Source organism: Pan paniscus, chromosome 9 (assembly GCF_029289425.2).
Source record: "Pan paniscus chromosome 9, NHGRI_mPanPan1-v2.0_pri, whole genome shotgun sequence".
Lineage (NCBI taxonomy): Eukaryota > Metazoa > Chordata > Mammalia > Primates > Hominidae > Pan > Pan paniscus.
The window spans coordinates 102,383,791-102,405,074 of NC_073258.2; the positions used below are offsets into that span (position 1 = coordinate 102,383,791).

General features: G+C 39.0%; 1 protein-coding gene across 3 annotated transcripts in view; it reads right to left on the reverse strand.

Moving 5' to 3' along the window:
- TRPC6 (transient receptor potential cation channel subfamily C member 6) overlaps positions 1-20,613 on the reverse strand; it is a 145,328-nt gene extending 124,715 nt beyond the window's left edge. Inside the window, exon 1 of one of the 3 annotated variants that reach the window (XM_063608763.1) lies at positions 19,714-20,613. In XM_063608763.1, the coding sequence (XP_063464833.1) occupies positions 19,714-19,883 (170 nt within the window). In that variant the 5' untranslated portion in view covers positions 19,884-20,613. Of the gene's footprint in view, positions 1-19,554; positions 19,686-19,713 lie in introns of those variants that run through there. The other 2 variants (XM_003828393.6, XM_055094780.2) reach the window with 2 other exon arrangements.
- Positions 20,614-21,284: the final 671 nt, after the last annotated feature.

Genomic DNA, 21,284 nt, shown 5'->3' on the forward strand with positions numbered 1-21,284 from the left:
TAATTACTGCCTAATAGGTACTCACCATACATTCATTTAATTTGTAAATTTTAAAAGTCAGTATGAATGGAGTGAGGATAAAGAGGATGGGAATATCTGCAAATGGGGCTGGAGGGAGAAGAAAAGAGAGGGGCAGGATGGGAGGAGACACTGTGGGTTTGTGCAAAACTGAGTACGCAGAGCACGAAGGAGGAAGTGAACACACAGAGGGGCTATAAAGCCAAGGTGAGGGCAGTACAGGCCTCTGCATCCGTCTACCCAAGAATCATGCAGCTAGTTTCATATTAAGTATTTTCCTTCTTTGTTCCATTTTCTACTTGTACATTTAGAGTGAGAAAGAGATGACCAGAGGAAAACAGGGTTATATGTTTAACTGCGTGAAGCTACAGAAACAGAGAATGTTACTGCACGCGTTGCAGGATTTAACAAACTTGTCCTTCTTCCTACTCCCACCTCCCCAGTAAAGAATCCAATGTGAGACATCAGTTCGTAAAGAAAAGAAAAAAAAAGACTGACATCTTTAATAATGAGTTTTATTATCTGTGAAGATGGCATATGCTTTTGCATTGTATGAATACTCTTTAATGTCTTTCAATACAATTTTAAATTTTATTCCATTAAAGCCATGTTTTTTGCTAGGTTTATTCCTTAAGTTTTGTTGTTTATGTGAACTGTATATTTATTATGTTTTCTAACAGTTCATTGTTGATATAAATGAGTATGATTGATTTTATATAACAATCATATACATAGCAATTTGCTAAACTCTCTTACTGTATCTAATAATTTTTCCATGGAATTTTTGAGCTTTACTATACAATGTTATGCTAATAGTGGCACTTTTATTTCTTCCTTTACAAACTTATTATTTTTATTTCTTTCACTTTCTATTGTGCTAGTTAATGCTCCAGTACATGCTTATAGAAGCAGCAGTGTAGGCATCATTGTCTTCCTCCTGAATTTAAAAAGAGATGCTTCCAATATAAAAGAAATTGAAGAAGGCACAAACAAATGGAAAGATATTCCATGCTCATGGATTGGAAAAATCGATATTGTTAAACCTTTCATATTACCCAAAGTGATAACAGAGATTCAAAACAATATCAAAATTCCAGTAGCATTTTTCACAGAAATAGAAAAAAATTCTAAAATGTATACAGAACAACAAGAGAATCCAAACAGCCAAAGTAATCTTGAGAAAGAAAAACAAAGTTGGAGGCATCACACAACCTAATTTCAAATTATATTTGAAAGTTATAGTAATCAAAACAATATGGTACTGATTTAAAAACAGATACATAGATCAATAGAATAGAATAGAGAGCCCATAAATAAACCGAAGCATATAGGGTTAAATAATTTTCAACAAGGGTACAAAGAAGACACAATGGAAGAAAAGATAGTCTCTTCAATAAATGATGTGGAAAAACTGGATAGCAACACACAAAAGAATTAAATTGGACCCTTCTTACACCATACACAAAAATGAGCTCAAAATAGATTAAAGACCTAAACATAAGATCTTTCCCTAGAAGAACACATAGGAAAAAAGCTCCTTGACATTTGTCTTGACAATAATTCTTTGGATATGGCACCAAAAGCATAGACAACAAAAGCAAAAGTAAACAAGTAGGACTTCTTCAAACTAAAAGCTTCTGCACAGCAAAGAAAACAATCAACAAATGAAAAGAAGTGTTCAAAACTACATAATATTCAGAAAAAGAAGAAACCAACCTAAGTGATAATGAGTTTAGTTAATAGCAAAATTTTCATCCTTTGGGGAAATTTTACCCTAAAAATCTTGGGTGATTTTAAAAAGGACAAATTTCCTCAATACTTCCTGAAATTACAGACTTGAAGTTTACACTGAGAATCCAAATGAGGAAGAAAGTCAACATTAAGATAAAAATAAAATTCTGAGAAATTCTTTTATCCTGTAATTCCAATATAAAATTATTGCAACAGGCTGTTCTTTAAGAAACAAACTGGAAGGGGAATTTTTTTAATATACTTTCTCAAAAAACAACTCTCTGACATTACTCTCCTGACATCTTATCAAGCATATCATATAGACCCATCATTTCTGCCCCTAAAATATATTAAGAATAGCACCTTGTATATAATAGGTATTTGATGAAAACTTGCTAAATTAGAATGTACTATTTTCTAATTTATTTGACAACACCTGATCATTGTACCCTAAATAGCATAATTTTTTAATCTCATATGTTTGTTCTTGGATAAATACACAGTAACCGTTTCATAGGGAAACTATATTTTTAAAAATCATTTAAGTGATTCAGAAACATAACGAGATGTGAAAACCACTAATTAAAACATTTTTTAATCCCCATCATCCGGTGTACATGTTTAGACAAGGACTTGCTAATATTTTCTCTATGTTCATTTAATGCACAGCACTCTTTCTTCAGTAATATCTTTCGCCATAAGTTTCTAGTAAATGGTTATTAGATTCTTGCAGGTAAGAAGTGACATAAGGATAATTTCTAAGCCACTTTGGGTATATGGGGTATATTGTAATCTAATCTGAAAATGATTGACCTCATTTCTAGAAGACAGGTTACAATAAAAATCAACTAAATCACTTTGTAAGTTTCGCCCAGGCACAACATGGTACAAATCAAAATTATATTATCAATAATGTGTAACTTTTAGACCATTCTTTACTTACCCATTCTTTTCTAACTTTCTTGATTTTAAGTTGGATTTCTTCATTTCAGTATTTAAGATTTTTTTTCTGGAGATGATGAGCTTTGGTCTCAGGAAGTTTAGTTTTCACAAATTCTTTCAACTTAAATAAAAATTTATACCCCTTTCCTCTTGTTATTAAAATAAAAACAAAAAAGATGTATCCCCATAGGTATTCTATCAACATGAAAAGAAAAAATGTTTATTTACATATCTTGTTTGTAGGATTGTTAAGAAATATTTAACAAGCACCATTTTAGAGATCAAGAATATATCACCCAGGTCTTATTACTCATCAAGGTTGCTGGCAAGATGACCCAGTAGGAACAGCTCCGGTCTGCAGCTCCCAGCGAGATAGACGCAGAAGGCAGGTAATTTCTGCATTTCCAATGAGGTACCCAGTTCATCTCACTGGGACAGTTTGGACAGTGGGTGCAACACAAGGAGGGCCAGCCAAAGCAGGGTGGGGCATCACCTCACCCGGGAAGTGCAAGGGGTCGGGGAACTCCCTCTCCTAGCCAAGGAAAGCCATTAGGGACTGTACCGTGCACTCCAGCCCAGATACTGGGCTTTTCCCGCAGTCCTGGCAACCCGCAGACCAGGAGATTCCCTAGGGTGCCTATACCACCAGGGCCCTCGGTTTCCAGCACAAAACTGGGCGGCCCTTGGAGCAGACACCAAGCTAGCCACGGGAGTTTTTTTTCATACCCCAGTGGCACCTGGAACGCCAGTGAGACAGAACCGTTCACTCCCCTGGAAAGAGGGCTGAAGTCTGGCTCGGGGCGGGGGGCGGGGGGGGGGCGGTCCAACCCCCATGGATCCCAGCAAGCTCAGATCCTCAGGCTTGAAATTCTCCTGGCCAACACAGCAGTCTGAGATCACCTGGGTCACTCTAGCTAGGTGGGGGGAGGGGCGTCCGCTATTGCTGAGGCTTGAGGGGGCGGTTTTATCCTCACAGTATAAACAAAGCCGTGGGGAAGTTCCAAATGGGCGTAGCCCACCACAGCTCAGCAAAGCCCCTCAGGCCAGACTGCCTCTCTAGATTCCCTCCTCCCTGGGCAGGGCATCTCTGAAAAAAAAAAAGCAGCAGCCCCAGTCAGGAACTTAGAAACCCCCACTCCCTGGGACAGAGCATCTGGGGGAAGGGGTGGTTGTAGGCACAGCTTCAGCAGACTTAAACGTCCCTGCCAGGCAGCTCTGAAGAGAGCAGTGGATCTCCCAGCACAGTGTTCGAGCTCTGATAAGGGACAGACTATCTCTGCAAGTGGTTCCCTGAACCCCGTGTATCCTGACTGGGAGACACTTCCCAGTAGGGGCCAACAGACACCTCATACAAGAGAGCTCTGGCTGGCATCTGGTGGGTGCCCCTCTGGGATGAAGCTTCCAGAGGAAGGAACAGGCAGCAATCTGGGCTATTCTGCAGCCTCCGCTGGTGATAACCCAGGCAAACAGGGTCTGGAGTGGACCTCCAGCACATTCCAGCAAACCTGCAGCGGAGGGGCCTGACTGTTAGAAGTAAAACTAACCAACAGAAAGGAATAGTATTAAAATCAACAAAAAGGACGTCCACTCACAGACCCCTTCCAAAGGTCATGGACTTCAAATACAAAAGGTAGATAAATCCACAAAGATGGGGAGAAACCAGCGCAAAAGGCTGAAAATTCCAAAAACCAGAATGCCTCTTCTCCTCCAAAGGATCACAACTCCTCACCAGCAAGGGAACAAAACTAGATGGAGAATGAGTTTGACGAATTGACAGAAATAGGCTTCAGAAGGTGGGTAATAACAAACTCCTCAGACCTAAAGGAGTATGTTCTAAGCCAATGCAAGGAAGCTAAGAACCTTGAAAAAAGGCTAGAAGAATTGCTAACTAGAATAACCAGTTTAGAGAAGAACATAAATGACCTGATGGAGCTGAAAAACACAGCACGAGAACTTCGTGAAGCATGCACAAGTATCATACATGCCAAATTGATCAAGTGGAAGAAACGATATCAGAAGATCAACTCGAAATAAAGCATGAAGACAAGATTAGAGAAAAAAGAGTGAAAATAAACGAACAAAGCCTCCAAGAAATATGGGACTATGTGAAAAGACCAAATCTATGTTTGATTGGTGTACCTGAAAGTGATGGGAAGAATGGAACCAAGTTGGAAAACATTCTTCATAATATTATCCAGGAGAACTTCCCCAACCTAGCAAGGCAGGCCAACATTCAAATTCAGGAAATACAGAGAATACCACAAAGGTATTCCTCAAGAACAGCAACACCAAGACACATAATCGTCAGATTCACCAAGGGTGAAATGAAGGAAAAAATGTTAAGGGCAGGCAGAGAGAAAAGACTGGGTTACCCACATAGGGAAGCCCATCAGACTAACAGCAAATCTCTTGGCAGAAACCCTACAAGCTAGGAGAGAGGAGGGGCCAATATTCAACATTCTTAAACAAACAATTTTCAAACCAGAATTTCATATCCAGCCAAACTAAGCTTCATAAGCGAAGGGCAAATAAAATCCTTTACAGACCAGCAAATGCTGAGAGATTGTGTCACCACCAGGCCTGCCTTATAAGAGCTCCTGAAGGAAACACTCAACATGGAAAGAAATAACCAATACCAGCCACTGCAAAAACATACCAAATTGTAAAGGCCATCAACGCTAAGAAGAAACTGCAACTAATGGGCAAAATAACCAGCTAACATCATAATGGCAGGATGAAATTCACACATAACAATATTAACCTTAAATGTAAACAGGCTAAATGCCCCAATTAAAAGACACAGAATGGCAAGTTGGATGAAGAGTCAAGACACATCAGTGTGCTGTATTCAGGAGACCCATCTCACATGCAAAGACACACACATAAGCTCAAAATAAAGGGATGGAGGAATATTTACTAAGCAAATGGAAAGCAAAAAAAAAAAAAAAAAGCAGGGGTTGCAGTCCTAGCCTCTGAAAAAACAGACTTTAAACCAACAAAGATCAAATGAAACAAAGAAGGCCATTACATGATGATAAACGGATCAATGCAACAAGAAGAGCTACCTATCTTAAATATATGTGCACCCAATACAGGAGCACCCAGATTCATAAAGCAAGTTCTTAGAGACCTACAAAGAGACTTAGACTTGTACACAATGATAGTGGGAGACTTTAACACCCCACTGTCAATATTAGAGAGATCAAAGAGACAAAAAATTAACAAGGATATCCAGGACTTGAACTCGGCTCTGGACCAATCAGACCTAATAGACATCTACAGAACTCTCCACCCCAAATCAACAGAATATACATTCTTCTCAGCACCACATCAAACTTATTCTAAAACTGGCCACATAATTGGAAGTAAAACACTCCTCAGCAAATGCAAAAGAATGGAAATCATAACAAACAAGTCTCTCAGACCACAGCGCAATCAAATTAGAACTCAGGATTAAGAAACTCACTCAAAACCACACAACTACACAGAAACTGAACAACCTGCTCCTGAATGACTACTGTGTAAATAACAAAATTAAGGCAAAAATAAAGATGTTCTTTGAAACCAACAAGAACAAAGACACAATGTACCAGAATCTCTGGGATGCAGCTGAATCAGTGTTTAGAGGGAAATTTATACCACTAAATGCCCACAAGAAAAAGCATAAGAGATCTAAAATCGACACCCTAACATCATAATTAAAAGAACTAGAGAAACAAGAGCAAACAAACTCAAAAGCTAGCAGAAGACAAGAAATAAGTAAGATCAGAGCACAACTGAAAGAGATAGAGACACAAAAAACCCTTCAAAAAAAAATCAATGAATCCAGGAACTGGCTTTTTGTAAAGATCAACAAACTAGATAGACCACTAACCAGATTAATAAAGAAGAAAAGAAAGAAGAATCAAATAGATGGAATAAAAAATGATAAAGGGGATATTACCACCGATCCCACAGAAATACAAACTACCATCAGAGAACACTATAAACACCTCTATGCAAATAAAGTAGAAAATCTAGAATAAATGGATAAGCTCCCGGACACATACACCCTCCCAAGACTAACCCAGGTAGAGGTCAAATCCCTGAATAGACCAATAACAAGTTCTGAAAATAAGGAAGCAATTATTAGCCTACCAACCAAATAGAGTCCAGAACCAGACAGATTTACAGCCAAATTCTACCAGAAGTACAAAGAGGAGCTGGTACCATTTCTTCTGAAACTATTCCAAACAGTAGAAAAAGACAGAATCCTCCATAACTCATTTCATGAGGTCAGCATCATCCTGATACCAAAACCTGGCAGAGATACAACAAAAAAGAAAATTTCAGGCCAATATCTCTGATGAACATTGATCCGAAAATCCTCAATAAAATATTGGCAAACCAAATCCAGCAGCACATCAAAAAGCTTATCCACTATGATCCAGCTGGCGTCATCTCTGGGATGCAAGGCTGGTTCAACATACACAAATCAATAAATGTAATCCATCACATAAATAAAACCAATGACAAAAACCATGTGATGATCTCAATAGATGTAGAAAAGGTGTTTGACAAAATGCAACAGCCCTTCATGATAAAAACTCTCAAACTAGGCATTGATGGAATGTATCTCAAAATAATAAGAGCTATTTATGACAGACCCACAGCCAATATCATACTGAATGGGCAAAAGCTGGAAACATTCCCTTTGGAAGCTGGCACAAGACAAGGATGCCCTCTCTCACCACTCCTATTCAACATAGTATTGGAAGTTCTGGCCAGGGGATTCAGGCAAGACAAAGAAATAAAGCGTATTCAATTTTGAAATCAGGAAGTCAAATTGTCTCTGTTTGCAGATGACATGATTTTATATTTAGAAAACCCCATTGTCTCAGCCCAAAATCTCCTTAAGCTTTAAGCAACTTCAGCAAAGTCTCAGGATACAAAGTCAATGTGCAAAAATCACAAGCATTCCAATACACCAATAACAGACAGACAGCCAAATCATGAGTGAACTCCCATTCACAATTGCTACAAAAAGAATAAAATACCTAGGAATCCAACTTGCAAGGGATGTGAAAGACCTCTTCAAGGAGAACTACAAACCACTGCTCAAGGAAAAATAGAGGACACAAGCAAAAGGAAAAACATTCCATGCTCATGGATAGAAAGAATCAATATTGTGAAAATGGCCATACTACCCAAAGTAATTCATAGATTCAATGCTATCCCCATCAAATTACCATTGACTTTCTTCACAGAATTGGAAAAATCTAATTTAAATTTCATATGGAACCAAAAAAGAGCCCACATAGCCAAGACAATCCTAAGCAAAAAGAACCAAGCTGGAGGCATCACGCTACCTGACTTCAAACTATACTACAAGGCTACAGTAACCAAAACAGCATGGTACTGGTACCAAAACAGATATACAGACCAAGAGAACAGAACAGAGGCCTCAGAAATAGCACCACACATCTACAACCATCTGATCTTTGACAAACCTGGCAAAAACAAGAAATGGGGAAAGGATTCCCTATTTAATAAATGGTGTTGGGAAAACTGGCTAGCCATATGCAGAAAACTGAAACTGGATCCCTTCCTTACACCTTCTACAAAAATTAATTCAAGATTGATTAAAGACTTAAACATAAGACCTAAAACCATAAAAATCCTAGAAGAAAACCTAGGCAATACCATTCGGGACATAGGCATGGGCAAGGACTTCATGACTACAACATGAAAAGCAATGGCAACAAAAGCCAAAATTGACAAATGGGATCTAATTAAACTAAAGAGCTTCTGCACAGCAAAAGAAACTATCATCAGATTGAATAGGCAACCTACAGAATGGCAGAAAATTTTTGCAATCTATCCATCTGACAAAGGGTTAATATCCAGACTCTACAAAGAACTTAAGCAAATTTATAAGAAAAAAATAAACAACCCCATCAAAAAGTGGGCAAAGGATATGAACAGACACTTCTCAAAAGAAGACATTTTTGTAGCCAACAAACATATGAAAAAAAACTCATTAGAGAAATTCAAATCAAAACCACAAATTAAAACCATCTCATGCTTGTTTTAATGGTGATCATTAAAAAGTCTGGAAACAACAGATGCTGGAGAGGATGTGGAGAAATAGGAACACTTTTACACTGTTGGTGGGAGTGTAAACTAGTTCAACCATTGTGGAAGACAGTGTGGCAATCCTCAAGTGTCTAGAACTAGAAATACCATTTGACCCAGCAGTCCCATTACTGGGTATATACCCAAAGGATTATAAATCATTCTGGTATAAAGACACATGCACACATATGTTTATTGCAGCACTGTTCACAATAGCAAAGACATAGAACTGACCCAAATGCCCATCAATTATAGACTGGATAAAGAAAATGTGGCACATATACACCATGGAATACTATGCAGTCATAAAAAAGGATGAGTTCATGTCCTTTGTAGGGACATGGATGAAGTTGGAAACCGTCATTCTCAGCAAACTAACACAAGAACAGAAAACCAAACACCGCATGTTCTCACTCATAAGTGGGAGATTAATAAGGAGAACATATGGACACAGGCAGGGGAACTTCACACACTGGGGCCTTTCGGGGGTGAGGGGCTATGGGACGGATAGCATTAGGAGAAATACCTAATGTAGATGACGGGTTGATGGCTACAGCAAACCACCATGGCATGTGTATACCTATGTAACAAACCTGCACGTTCTGCACATGTACCCCAGAACTTAAAGTATAATTAAAAAAAAAACTCATCAAATGACCTAAGCTCCAAGAATATAAAACTCCAATAATGTATTTCTAAAAATGCTAAGATGAAAACTTGATACCCTAAAGGCAAAATCTAGTGATACAGTATGACGTCCATAGAGGAAAGAATTGTAGAGATAAGGCCAATACACTGAAATCATTTTGTATAAGGCAGGCATTAATTTATTCATTTCACAAATATTTCTTGAGTCCCTACCAGATGCTAGTCATTTTTTTAGAGTACCTCCTTTCCTCATCGAACTGGTATTCTACTTCAGAGGAAGCGTAGAACAGTAAAGATAAAAGCAAACAAGCAAATAAACAAAACAGTCAAATATGAACCCAAATCCTGGCTGAGATACTTAAGAACCATTAATTCTTTGGCAAATTATTTTACCTTTCTGAACTTCTTTTTCTGCATTTACAAGTAGAAATAATATTACTAACCACACAGGTTTGTTGTGAGGATCAAATAAGCTAATGTAAATAAAGCTAGGGCCTGGCATAGTCTTATCTGTGTTTTCAAGTCAGCTAGAGAATAAAATCCAAACTTCTTAGCTTTTGGACAGATCATAAACAATACTGTTTGCCTTGTAATCTTTCATGTTTCCTCTTCTTTCTCATTTACAGTAACTCTAGCCCACTGAACATATTTCATTGAGTCTAAGACACATATTTCTCCCATTTTAACTTTTCTACATACAACATGTCTTATAATCCAAGCCTTCTTGCAATCGCTGTCAGTCAAGTGTCAGTCATTACCGTGACATAGTTTTCATCATCAGTGCATGTGCCAACATTAAAAACAATGGCATCCAGAGTTTCAGAATGAATGGCATGGTTTGAAAAAAATCCTGGGAACAGTAGTGAAGCTCCTTTCAAGCCTAAGAAACAAATACGTGTGTGTGTGTGTGTGTGTGTGTGTGTGTGTTGAGAAGGGTGGAGAGTACGTAAGGAACAGTGTTGAATCAGATTTGTTTAGCAACATTCTGGAACAGTTACTCAAAACAGGCTACTTATATGTAATTGCAAAGTCAGTTTAATTGTCTAGCACCAAAAGCTTTTGGTCTATTATGGATTCTTTAGATTGTTTTAAAGAAATCCTTCATCACCAATGTCCTTTTGGCACAGAGCACAATCCTGTGGAAAAATATGGGCACTGAAGCTTCTGAGTTGAAAAGTGATTCTGAAGACTCCATCCCCAAATGTGAAGGAACTTAGGAATACCATAACAAATTTGTTTATTTTTTAATTATGTGCGTAAGAGTTATATATGATCCAAATCTATATCTAATTGAGTATAAAGAACTGTTTTAAGAGGTATAAAATAAAAATCTAAGATATAATTTAACTGATAACACTTCTTTTTGCTTATTTCTTAAAGATACATAAAATGTCAGAGCAGGTTACAATTGATAGAAGCTTAGACTTCATGCTATATGGTATTCATTGGTTACCCTAAAATGGTGCCTAACATACCAAAGGAACTTAAACAAATGTTTGTTGAAATAAATTAAGAATCTTTCCAGATGGAATACAGTGTCTGGCCCTGAATGCCCCTCCAAGAAAAGGGTTCCTGCAGAAATCCCTCCCCTAGGTTAAGTGTGGGGATGTTCTTACTGCCCAGGATCAGCTTTTTATAGCTGCTTCTGCCACCCTTCAATCTACTCTATACAAAATTCTGTTTCAAGAAGGCTAACTCAGTAATAACAAAAATGATTTTTATCTGTAACAGTTTAGCTCCCTAAAAGAATTTTTAAGTTACCTTTAGAAATTGCCATTTCTAATTCTTATTTTGACTCCTAACTCTCAAGATAATTTTATTAGCGATTCCCATGAAAAGAACTCTTCCTAGTTTTTTTGTTTTTTCTTTTTTTTTGTGAAGGTTTTGTGCTACTACAAGTCAGGACAAAATGCTTTTTGTATCACAAACCAAAGCTGGTGCAATGGAAACATGAACTCTGCTTTGAATAGGCAGTCAATCTTAACATGACTATCCACACTGTAATTGATTCCTGGCAACTTATATTTTTAGATGAATACCATGTAAATGCTTTAAAAATTATGCAAATCTTGTGGTTAAATCCCCAGTTTCACACTGTCATGTGAGTCAATGTCTCTAAAACAACCTGCATTATAGCATAGAAGCAGTTTTATCCACATGATGGCAATGAAAAGTAAAAGAAAGCCTTGCCTTTTGCAATCTTTAGTCATGATCAGTTTGTGGATCTTTGGTAACATTAGCAATCGACACACAATTTTGTTAACATTCATAGTCTTCCTTTGGTGACAAAGACTGGCAATTTTTCAAAACCTAGTTTCACTCTTTATTGAAATAAGAGATAAAACAAAATCCTTTGCTCTTCCCTTTCTTTCTTCCCATTTGTGCCAACTGCTAGCTGTGTAGCATTTGGCAAGTCACCTACCTTCTTTCTACTGTCATTCTTTTTTCTTATCAGTAAAGTGAGGATTATAAAAATGCATATCTCATAGGTTTGTGATACGGATTAAATGAGTTAATACCTACAAAGCACTTGGAGAAGGGCCTAGCACACAGAAGTTGCTAATAAATCTAGCTATTATTTCTATTCTTGCGGGACACAATCATATAAAATCAACAGAGATGAATGAATAAATAGATTAATGAATTAATGAAAGAAGTGAGATATAAAGCTTGACCTCCAAAGATGGCTAAGATTTCAACAGAAAGAGAAAGTGGGGGTTAAACATACTTATTACTGCTATTTATGCCCTTTTCTTCCAGTCTTCTATCCGTACCCAGGATATAACTTAGATATAATGAGCACAGCACAAGGAATGTTGGTTCAGTAGATCAGAGCCAACATGTGGCTTTCCAAATTCCTATGAAAAGGGAGAAGAGAAGGAATGCGGGTGAGTGTGCTTTTGAAGAGCATAATCCACCTGTATCCAGCTGTGCCTGGCTGAATACTGAGAGAATAGAGGACTGAGATATGGGATACTGAGAGAATCTGCCAGCCCCATGGTCCACGTGTTCCAGCCCCAAATATATTGGGTTTTGCCCACTTGACAACAACCTACTGGCTGTGTAACACTGCACATTGTTTAACATTTCTAAATTTCAGCATTGTTCTTTATAAAACGGATGCTAAAAATAGCTGAGTAGATGCTCTGAAGATCAAATTACATTTGTTTGACAACTAGAAAAGAACCTGCTACAGAATAGGTATTCAAAAAATGTTAGTTGCCCCAAATATATATAAATATTTTGGATTAGTCCTCCACAGAAACAGCAACTTACATTAAACTGTATGTAATTCTAGTTAACATCATTTCTCCTCTTTGTCATGGCTGAGAGCTGAATTAGGTGGAGAACAGTTATGCTGCAATCATATAGGTTGTTTGAGTATGTGTAACACTCATTTCTGTATTCTGCTCTAAACAGAGATTCTATAAGAACTGTGATTCAGTCAGTTCCAATGGCTTAAAGCCTCTTGAGCAGCATACCAAATTTTAGATGCCAAAGTTTAATTGAAACTTGGCATATGGATGAACACTTCTGCATGTATTGAAAGCCATCAGAAGATTCCTAAACAAAGAGCAATCACACACATGGTAATTTTATCCAACTGGAACCAATTATATTTGGCATTTTTTATGAAAGAGGGAGAAAAATAAGAATGGACTCAAGAAAATGTTTTCCTTTTATGACTTTTACCCTCTTTAAGATGAATTGCCTTATGAAGTTACTTCTTACAACTCAAGGAGCATAAACTGTCTAGAGAAAAAAAATTATGCAATGTCTTCCTGGAGGCAAACATTTTGTTACAGAATAAATGTGGACTTTTAAGCACATCTGGCAATCATTCCACAACCTACAATGCTGGCACCCTAAAAATGCTTCACGATAATATGTTACCAGTAGAGTTGATTACTTCAAGCCAGGGGAGGTTTCAACACAAAACAGGTCGTTTCCATGCAGAATACAGAGCTTCAAAGTCATCAGCTATGAGACCCACCATTAATCCAAGTGGTTGGGGGAGATGATTACTCCTAATAGAAGGGGAGCCAGATTCGAAGGTGGTTTTTACACGTGCTTTTCCCCTGGAAGAGCAAGCTTCCACACTGCAATCTTTCACCAAAGTCTAGGTCTTGGCTTTATGGTTATAGATGCCATTTCAAAGGGTATACTAGATTATAGGATTATTTCTGTGTTCTAGACCACTACATATGTATAAGAAATCATTGTGTCGCACATGATTTCATTGATTTCACTTTTATTGATTTCACTTACCATTCAATAAATATGTCTTGTTAAGAAAATCAGCCCTTTAATTTTATTTGGAAATACCTCGTACTGCTGCTGGACTGTCATGTTCTGATGTGACTGCCCCTTTGGGGTCAGAGAGTAAAGCCACACTTCTGTGGGTCAGTGGTGGTATCTTTGCTTAAAGGAGTAGACATATCTAATGTCAATCATCTAGGAAAGAAGGAGAATTTTAAAAAGAAATAAAGTTTGGAAAATAGATAGTACACCAAAGAAAAAGGTTGTGGCGGGAGGTGGGGAGGCAGTCATTCTTCAGTCTGGGCTAGGACTAAGGACTAGATTGATTGAGGACGGTCTGCAGAGGGAAAACAAGAACGCTCGCTGCCAGATAGATAATGCTTGGGGCCAGGCAAGGGTCAATCCCCAGGAGACTCCATAAATGAGTTGGAAGAGCAGTTATAGCCAGCCAGGAGTGTTTCCCTTTTTATTAATTCTCTTTGGTAAAGATATAGCCTCGCCTCAGGTGTGCAGAGGGAACTTTAACGGAAGAGCCTCAGGCTAGAGAGCTAAAAGAAGAGTAGTATGCTGGTGGCAGTAGTGATTGGTGAAAGATTCCCTGAAAGATGAGTCTTTGTGACAGGCAGCTGGAATACAAGATATAGGTATCTCTTTTGATATGGACATTCACTCTTCTGCCCAACTTAGCTGATCCAGATGCTATTTCATTAAAGTAGCTAGTATCATTTTATTCCTTATTTGAATAAATATCAAGGAGGAGGAAATCTCTTTGTTGAGGAATAGATTAAATGGTACCTTCTCTCTGCTAGGCACTGTGTTAAGATAGGGGGGATGAAGGACAGACCCACTTCTTGTGGCTTACATTCTAGTCAGAGGAAAAGGATGTGTGAACAAATAAATGTAAAAATGTGTAACAGATGTTTCAATGAACATAGTTGCCAAAAACAAGGGAGAGATAACAAGGATATAATAATTTAATATGATGCATAGGCCTGAGTCCATGTTCTTCAATCTTAAACTTCTTTAAGAGACTAGTTATCCTATTGGCAAGTAATATCAGGAAAGATTCTCTAGTCTACAGTCTGAATTTTTCATTCCCTTATTATCAATGTGTTCAATACTAACTTTTTTTGCCTGGAGAAAAGAAAACAATATGTGGGGGATTTTACTTGTGGTCTCTAACATTACATTACCTTTCTTAAACTGGGAATTCAAACTCTGGATCTTATTTTCATAAATGGGGTTCAGGTCACCCAAAACCCTCTTGAAGTCAATAAAAATTTTAAAGGATCTGTGACTCATTTTTTAAAAGTCGTTTTTTGTTTTTTTTATATGAGAGGATAGAATTAAGAATCACTTTGAGTTTCCTCTAAGACTGTGATGCAATAAGTCACCTTTTAAAAATATTTAGTATATATCCATCGGAGACCTTATCAGCAATGGAGCACTGACTCCATTAATAACAAGAGAGTAAACCTTTTATGTAATGGAAAAGCCATAGTTCTTACAAGCTATACATTCTTTAACCAAGGTAATATCAAAATATATTATGAGTGCATTTCCACTGTAAATACTTTGAATTTTAAAACTCTCTCATTCAAATCTCTGTTTTCATTAATTTTTAGTATTTCCTCTTGTCTTTGGTGTTCTGCAATTTAAATGATATGTTTAAATGGGTTTTTTCTGTTTTACAATAATATTGGTATACTTCATAAACATGAAAATTCATTATTTCTGGAAAATCCTTACCCATTATCTATTCAAGTGTTGCCTCTCCCACTTCTTTATGTTTTCTTTTCCTGGAACTCTTACCTTCTAGCTCCATTACTCTTAACAATGTTCATACAAAATATTTTTTATGTCTCTGCATTTTGGGTATTATCATCAATTATGCTCTAATCTGCATTTAGCCCTTCCATTAATTTTTTTTAAGAATTGTATTTTTTACTTATAGATGTTCTATTTGTCCTTTTCTTTAAAAATGTCATTTTTTTCTTAAGGTTTGATTTATTCTTTTATATTGTCAACATTTATATGTACTTTTAAATATTCTTTTTCATGTTGTTGTATTATCTCAACTTTTTAAGAAATCCACTAACTACTGCATGTCTTATATCTACTCACTTATGGTCGATTGAGTCCATGGTCCACTGACTCTCACTCTTGGTCGATTGTTTCCTTGTGTGTTTTGTTATTCATTATAGCAAGCATATCTTTAGCAGGACTTGCTTTCTTCTTGAAAAGCCTAGGCAATCTAGATGCTTGATACTAGTCTTTCATAATGATTTTGTGTTTTACTCTTATAGGAACCTCAGGAGTATTTTCCATGTTGACAATTTCTAGGCTAGTTAGGTAGGGTATAAAAACAAAAACCCCAAAAACGATATTCTTAAGGGGAGTGTTCCTTTCTTCTTACTGTTAAAGTTTCCTGTTCTCACTGTATGCTGGTGGGCATATATTTCTAGCCTACATTTTTATTTAATGGCTTTATGCAGGGCACAGGGGTATCTCAGTTCCAGCTCTCTGCCTCATCTGGCACCAAGAGTTTACCTTCTTTCTGTCTCATATGGACATCAGATTCCAGGCTTCTTCGTCACTGGGATGCATAACTCACAGGGCAACCACATCATCACTTCACAATCTATACTCGCTTTTAATGTCTTTGTTCTTAGCACATGGTAGATTACCCTTTTATTTTTCACAAAATTGGGAGATGTTTTAAAATCGTTTAAAATCTTTTATCCAGTACTGCTAGGTGTCTGTAACCATAAATTTTTCAGATTGTCTCAGTCAGCTGAATTGCCAGTGCTTTAGTTTACAGTTTACTGTTTCATTATTCATAATCAATCAATTACTTCTTCCCAAGCAGAAAGTTTAGTTGGACTGTGTTTTCAGATCCTGAGATTTTAGAAATGCTTAACTTTTTTAAATGTCTGGGATTCTTCCCCAAGTTCAGCAGTGATGAACTGTAAACATATCTTTAAAGTTCTAAATAAAGGAAATCTGAAATGCCTCCTGGGACCTTGGCAGGACATGGGCCTTTCTTGCTAATCACCATTACAAATTGATCACAATAGAGAATATTAATTGATTTGCTATTGAAAGTTGAATAAAGAGAAAATCTGAGCCATTTTCTTCTAAACACCATTTCAATTTATTACTAACTATTAAGGCCTTATTTAACTATTAAGGCCTTATTGCACATAATTGCTCACAAATAAGATAATTTACCATAATTTTCAGTTTTACTACTGAAAACTGAAGCCCCATTACTGAAGCCCCATTACTACTGAAGCCCCATAAATATATGTAAAAAATTTTTCTAAATAAGAAAACTATGAAACAGAAATTTTTGGCAAGAGTCATGGAATTTATTCCACAGAAATGACAACTTACAAAGACTTGGGATCTTATAAGGGAAAATCTCAATGATTTGAGAAATGGCAATATTCATATCTAAAATGTACTAGTGATTGCCACTTTCAGAAATGACACACCTCCCACTATGAAATTGTATAAATCACAAGTCAAAAGCATATGGAAGAGTTGATTTCTACTCTACCAGAGGGAGTAATTTTCTTTAGCTCTTTCTCATACATCATAGGTGTGAAGTACTTTTGTTTCTTGGTTAAAATTTTTCCATTAGTTGATTATTCAACTGGAAAAACTTAAAACCTTGTCAGAGAAAACAGTGGATGAAATGTAACTATAGAAACTTTTGGAAATAATAGATTCATATAAAACCAAACTCAAATTCTAGAGCATGGCTCACTCTTACATGTATTATAGTACCTCTGACATCACGCACAGGGTGGATGTTATGAATTGAAGCACATTAAAATATTTCTGTTCATCACTCTGCTGCTCAGTTCTATTTATTAAGAATAGTCCAGAATTCTTGAACTAAGGGAATATTCACTAAATACTGCATGTTGAGGACAGCCTGGGTAACATAGTGAGAACTTGTAGCTAAAAAATGTAATAACAATAATTAGACAAATTAGGCAGTAAGCCACATTTGAAGAAAGCACTGGGAAGAGTTTTCAGGACAACTTGGAATTATTACTTTATTCAGTCTCTCTCACTACTGATATATAACCACAAGGTTTTTAATCAAATCATTTTTTGACAGACACAGCGACAAGTGATTACAGGGATTATAGAATGAAAAAAGGTTTTGTTCATGGAACAGTCTAATTTTTAAAAAGCCGTATAAATTTTTAGTCACCTAGTTTAGCCAGGAGGTAATACTGCCAAACCTATAACCCTCAGACATCGGAGATCTCAAGTTTAAGCCAATAAAAATTCCATCTATGTCTTAAACTTACACCTTCAAAGTACATTTTAAAATAGCAGCATTTCAGAATATCCAAGATTTATTTATTTTTCTTTCTATTCTTGTTTTTTCTTGTCATATATCACCTTGCTATTCAGAGGGTGGTCCACGGACTAGCAACCTTGTCATCATCTGAGGGATGTCAGAAATGGAGAATCTTGGGCTGTACCTAAGACCTGCCTTCTCAAAATCTGCATTCTAACAAGATTTCCACATGATTTGCATGCTAGCCATTAAAGTTGGAAAAGTCTGTACTATGAGACATAAAAATATCTTCTAATTTAACACATCAAGTGTAAGATTTCTTTGAGGGATGATGAAATTGTCCTGGAATTAGATATTAGTGGTGGCTGTACAACTTTATGGATATATTAAAAATAGTGCATTATACAAGTTAAATGGGGGAATTACGTGGTATGGGAATTATGTCTTGAACTTTTAAAAAGAAAAACATATACATAATTGTAAATGCTCTTAACTTGCACAGCACACAGATGAATGAAACCAGTTCTAACTATTTTCCTTTATCTTTGAGAAAAGTTAGATGCTCCCTTTACTGGGGCTCACCTCTTACTTCGAAAGGGCACCGCAGCAGGGCTTGAGGCCGGGCAGCCCTGACACAGCACCCATCTATCAGGAGGGTCTGCCAGGCGCCTATGGGGTGGAATCCTCCCTCCAACTAAAGCTGTTTATAGAGCTGAGAACCTCGGGAAACCGCTTGCGGGTGGATGTGACAAGTCAGGAAACTTGACTACCCAATCACCCAAAGGGGCAATGGGACAGAAATGCTATCTGCCCGCTGCACATGTGGTCACAGCGGTGTCGGGGAAGCGGAGTCTTTTCTTCTGGAGTCCACTCTGCTTACTCCCTACCTCCCCTCCCGCCACCCACCCAGCTAAAAATAAAATACCCTAGATTCATAAACAAAAGCTTGCAGTTACCCACAGCCCAATACAAACGACCCCGACGCCCTCACTTCTATAGCCCGTGAGTCTCCCAGCCCCTAACAGGCTCGTCTCCCCAGACGCCCCGGGTGAAAAGGTTCGCGCCGCCGGTAGAGAGTCCTATTGGTTCTATTTCTGTCTTCACTCCAAGGCCCCAGGACCGGGGAGAGGTCCTGGTCTAACTTTGGCTGTCCCACGGTCCAAGGACCTCAGCGCTCAGCCCGAAACGCTAAACCAAGCGTGGAGACCTCCGGGCGCACCCAGCACCCAGGCAGCTCCAACCCTTAGAGTTCTAGTCATCTCTCCCACATAGGCTAAGAGTCACCCGGGCGCACATCTGAATCAGCCCCCTGTTCAGATCCCGCCTGTTACGTAGCGATCCTGTCTCTTGGAGAGCGCAGGATGAAGGGGTCTGGAGAAATCGACCACCCATCTAATCACCTGCAATGGTGTTGTTACTATGCGGTCTCACTCTCGTGGGCAAACATATCCATGCGTACCTACGAGGAGCAAACCTAGACACCCCCGCCTCCCCCACTCCCCGCGCGCCCCTCCACTCACTCAGGTCCCAGCCCTGGCTCTCGCGGACCTCCCAGCACCGTCCTAGGAGGTACACACGCGGGTTCAGGACGCGCGCGGACGGACTCGGCCACTCCTGCGAGCGCACAACCCCCCTCCGCGCAGCCCGCGCCCGATCCGCCCCGCGTCGCCGGCACTCACAAGCAGGGGTAGTAGCCGTAGCAAGGCAGCGGGGCTTGCGGGCAGCCGTCTTCTCCCAGCTCCGAGTCCATGAGCAGATAGTCCTGGCTCTCGTTGCGCCGCGCAGCGGCTCCGACAGCGCCCCGGGGAGAACTGCCCCTCCGGGGCCCGAACGCCGGGCTCTGGCTCATGGCGGGAACGCCCGACTGGCCTGGGCCCCGCTCCCAGGGGAGCCGAGTGGGCAGTTCCAGCGGGGACCCGGTGCGGAGGGTTCGCGTCAGCGGCCGAACTGGACCTGGGCAGACCGGTGCCCAGGGGACGACGATGAAGCAGGGGGTCCAGACGCCCGCCGCAAGTGGCTCGCCCACTGGCCCGGGGAAAAGTCACCACTTAAGGGGGTGCAAAGAGGACCTTGACCTGAGCAGGTCAGGCCGAGGAGACCCCGCGAGGATGCGTCTGGGGCGCCCGGGCAGAGAGGGCACAGGCGGGGCCGCTGGTGGTAGCGAAGCGTAAGAGCGGAGAGCAAGGGAGACGGAGCTGAAGAGTTACTATGTCAACAGAGACTCTCCAGCCCTCAGCTCCCGCCTTCATCCCCCGCATTCTCCGTCAAGATCCCCACCTTTAAAGGGATCCGAGCGACGTTCTAGAAAGCAGCCAAAGCCTGTCCTGTAGCCACAACTTTCAGGAGGCGGTATGAGCCTGAACTAGGAGGAGTCAGGCACGCACTCTTTTTTTCCCCTCTACTATTTAGTTGGCTCATTTAGTAAGGATACCAACTGCGGACTTTCTAGGAAGCTTCCTTTAAGAACCACTCTCAAAGAGCCAAGGAAACCTGTTCCTTAAAAGGGACACGAGCCTCTTCTTTCTCCAAACTGCCTTCATTTTCTTTGGTCATTTTCTCTCTTACCCTCAACTCATAAAGTTATTATGACTCTGCTTTAAAAATGAACAACGTTCTATGTTCCCAACGCCAGATGTTCCCAGTTCCTGAGAAAACCAACAAAAATAGGCAAGCATTTTCCAATGATACCGATAAAGAGGCCAACAACCTGCTTACTTCAGAGAAAAAATTTTCCTTCCGTCACTGCGAATGCAAGAATGATTTCTCTGCCAGATGTTTCCCACGTTTCCAAGCTGTTTTATTTTTAAGACTTAGTTTTAAATTCTGATTAATATGCATACGTGTGAGAAGTAAAAACTTGTTAACAAGGATGAATCAGTATTTGTAGACCTTTAAGCAGTAGTAGCCAATTAAGAATCCATTCATTAAGTCAACAAATATTTAATGAATGCCAACTGCGTTTCAAATCATTTCAGAATTCGGAGGCAAACAAGCAGATGAGGCACCTGTCTGCCCTCATAGAGCTTTCGTGGCAGAAAGGGGGACCAATTAAATAAGCAAATGAAAAAATATCAAGGACAAATGCTACAATGAAAATAAAACAGGTTGATGTGATGGCAGCTGGTGAATGACTACTTCAGATGAGATGGTTAAAAGAGGCCCCTCCAAGGAGGTGCTCGTTAAGTTGAGGCATGCATGGCAAGCAGCCAGCCATGAAAAGATCAGAGGCCCATTGCAAATGGATGAAAGA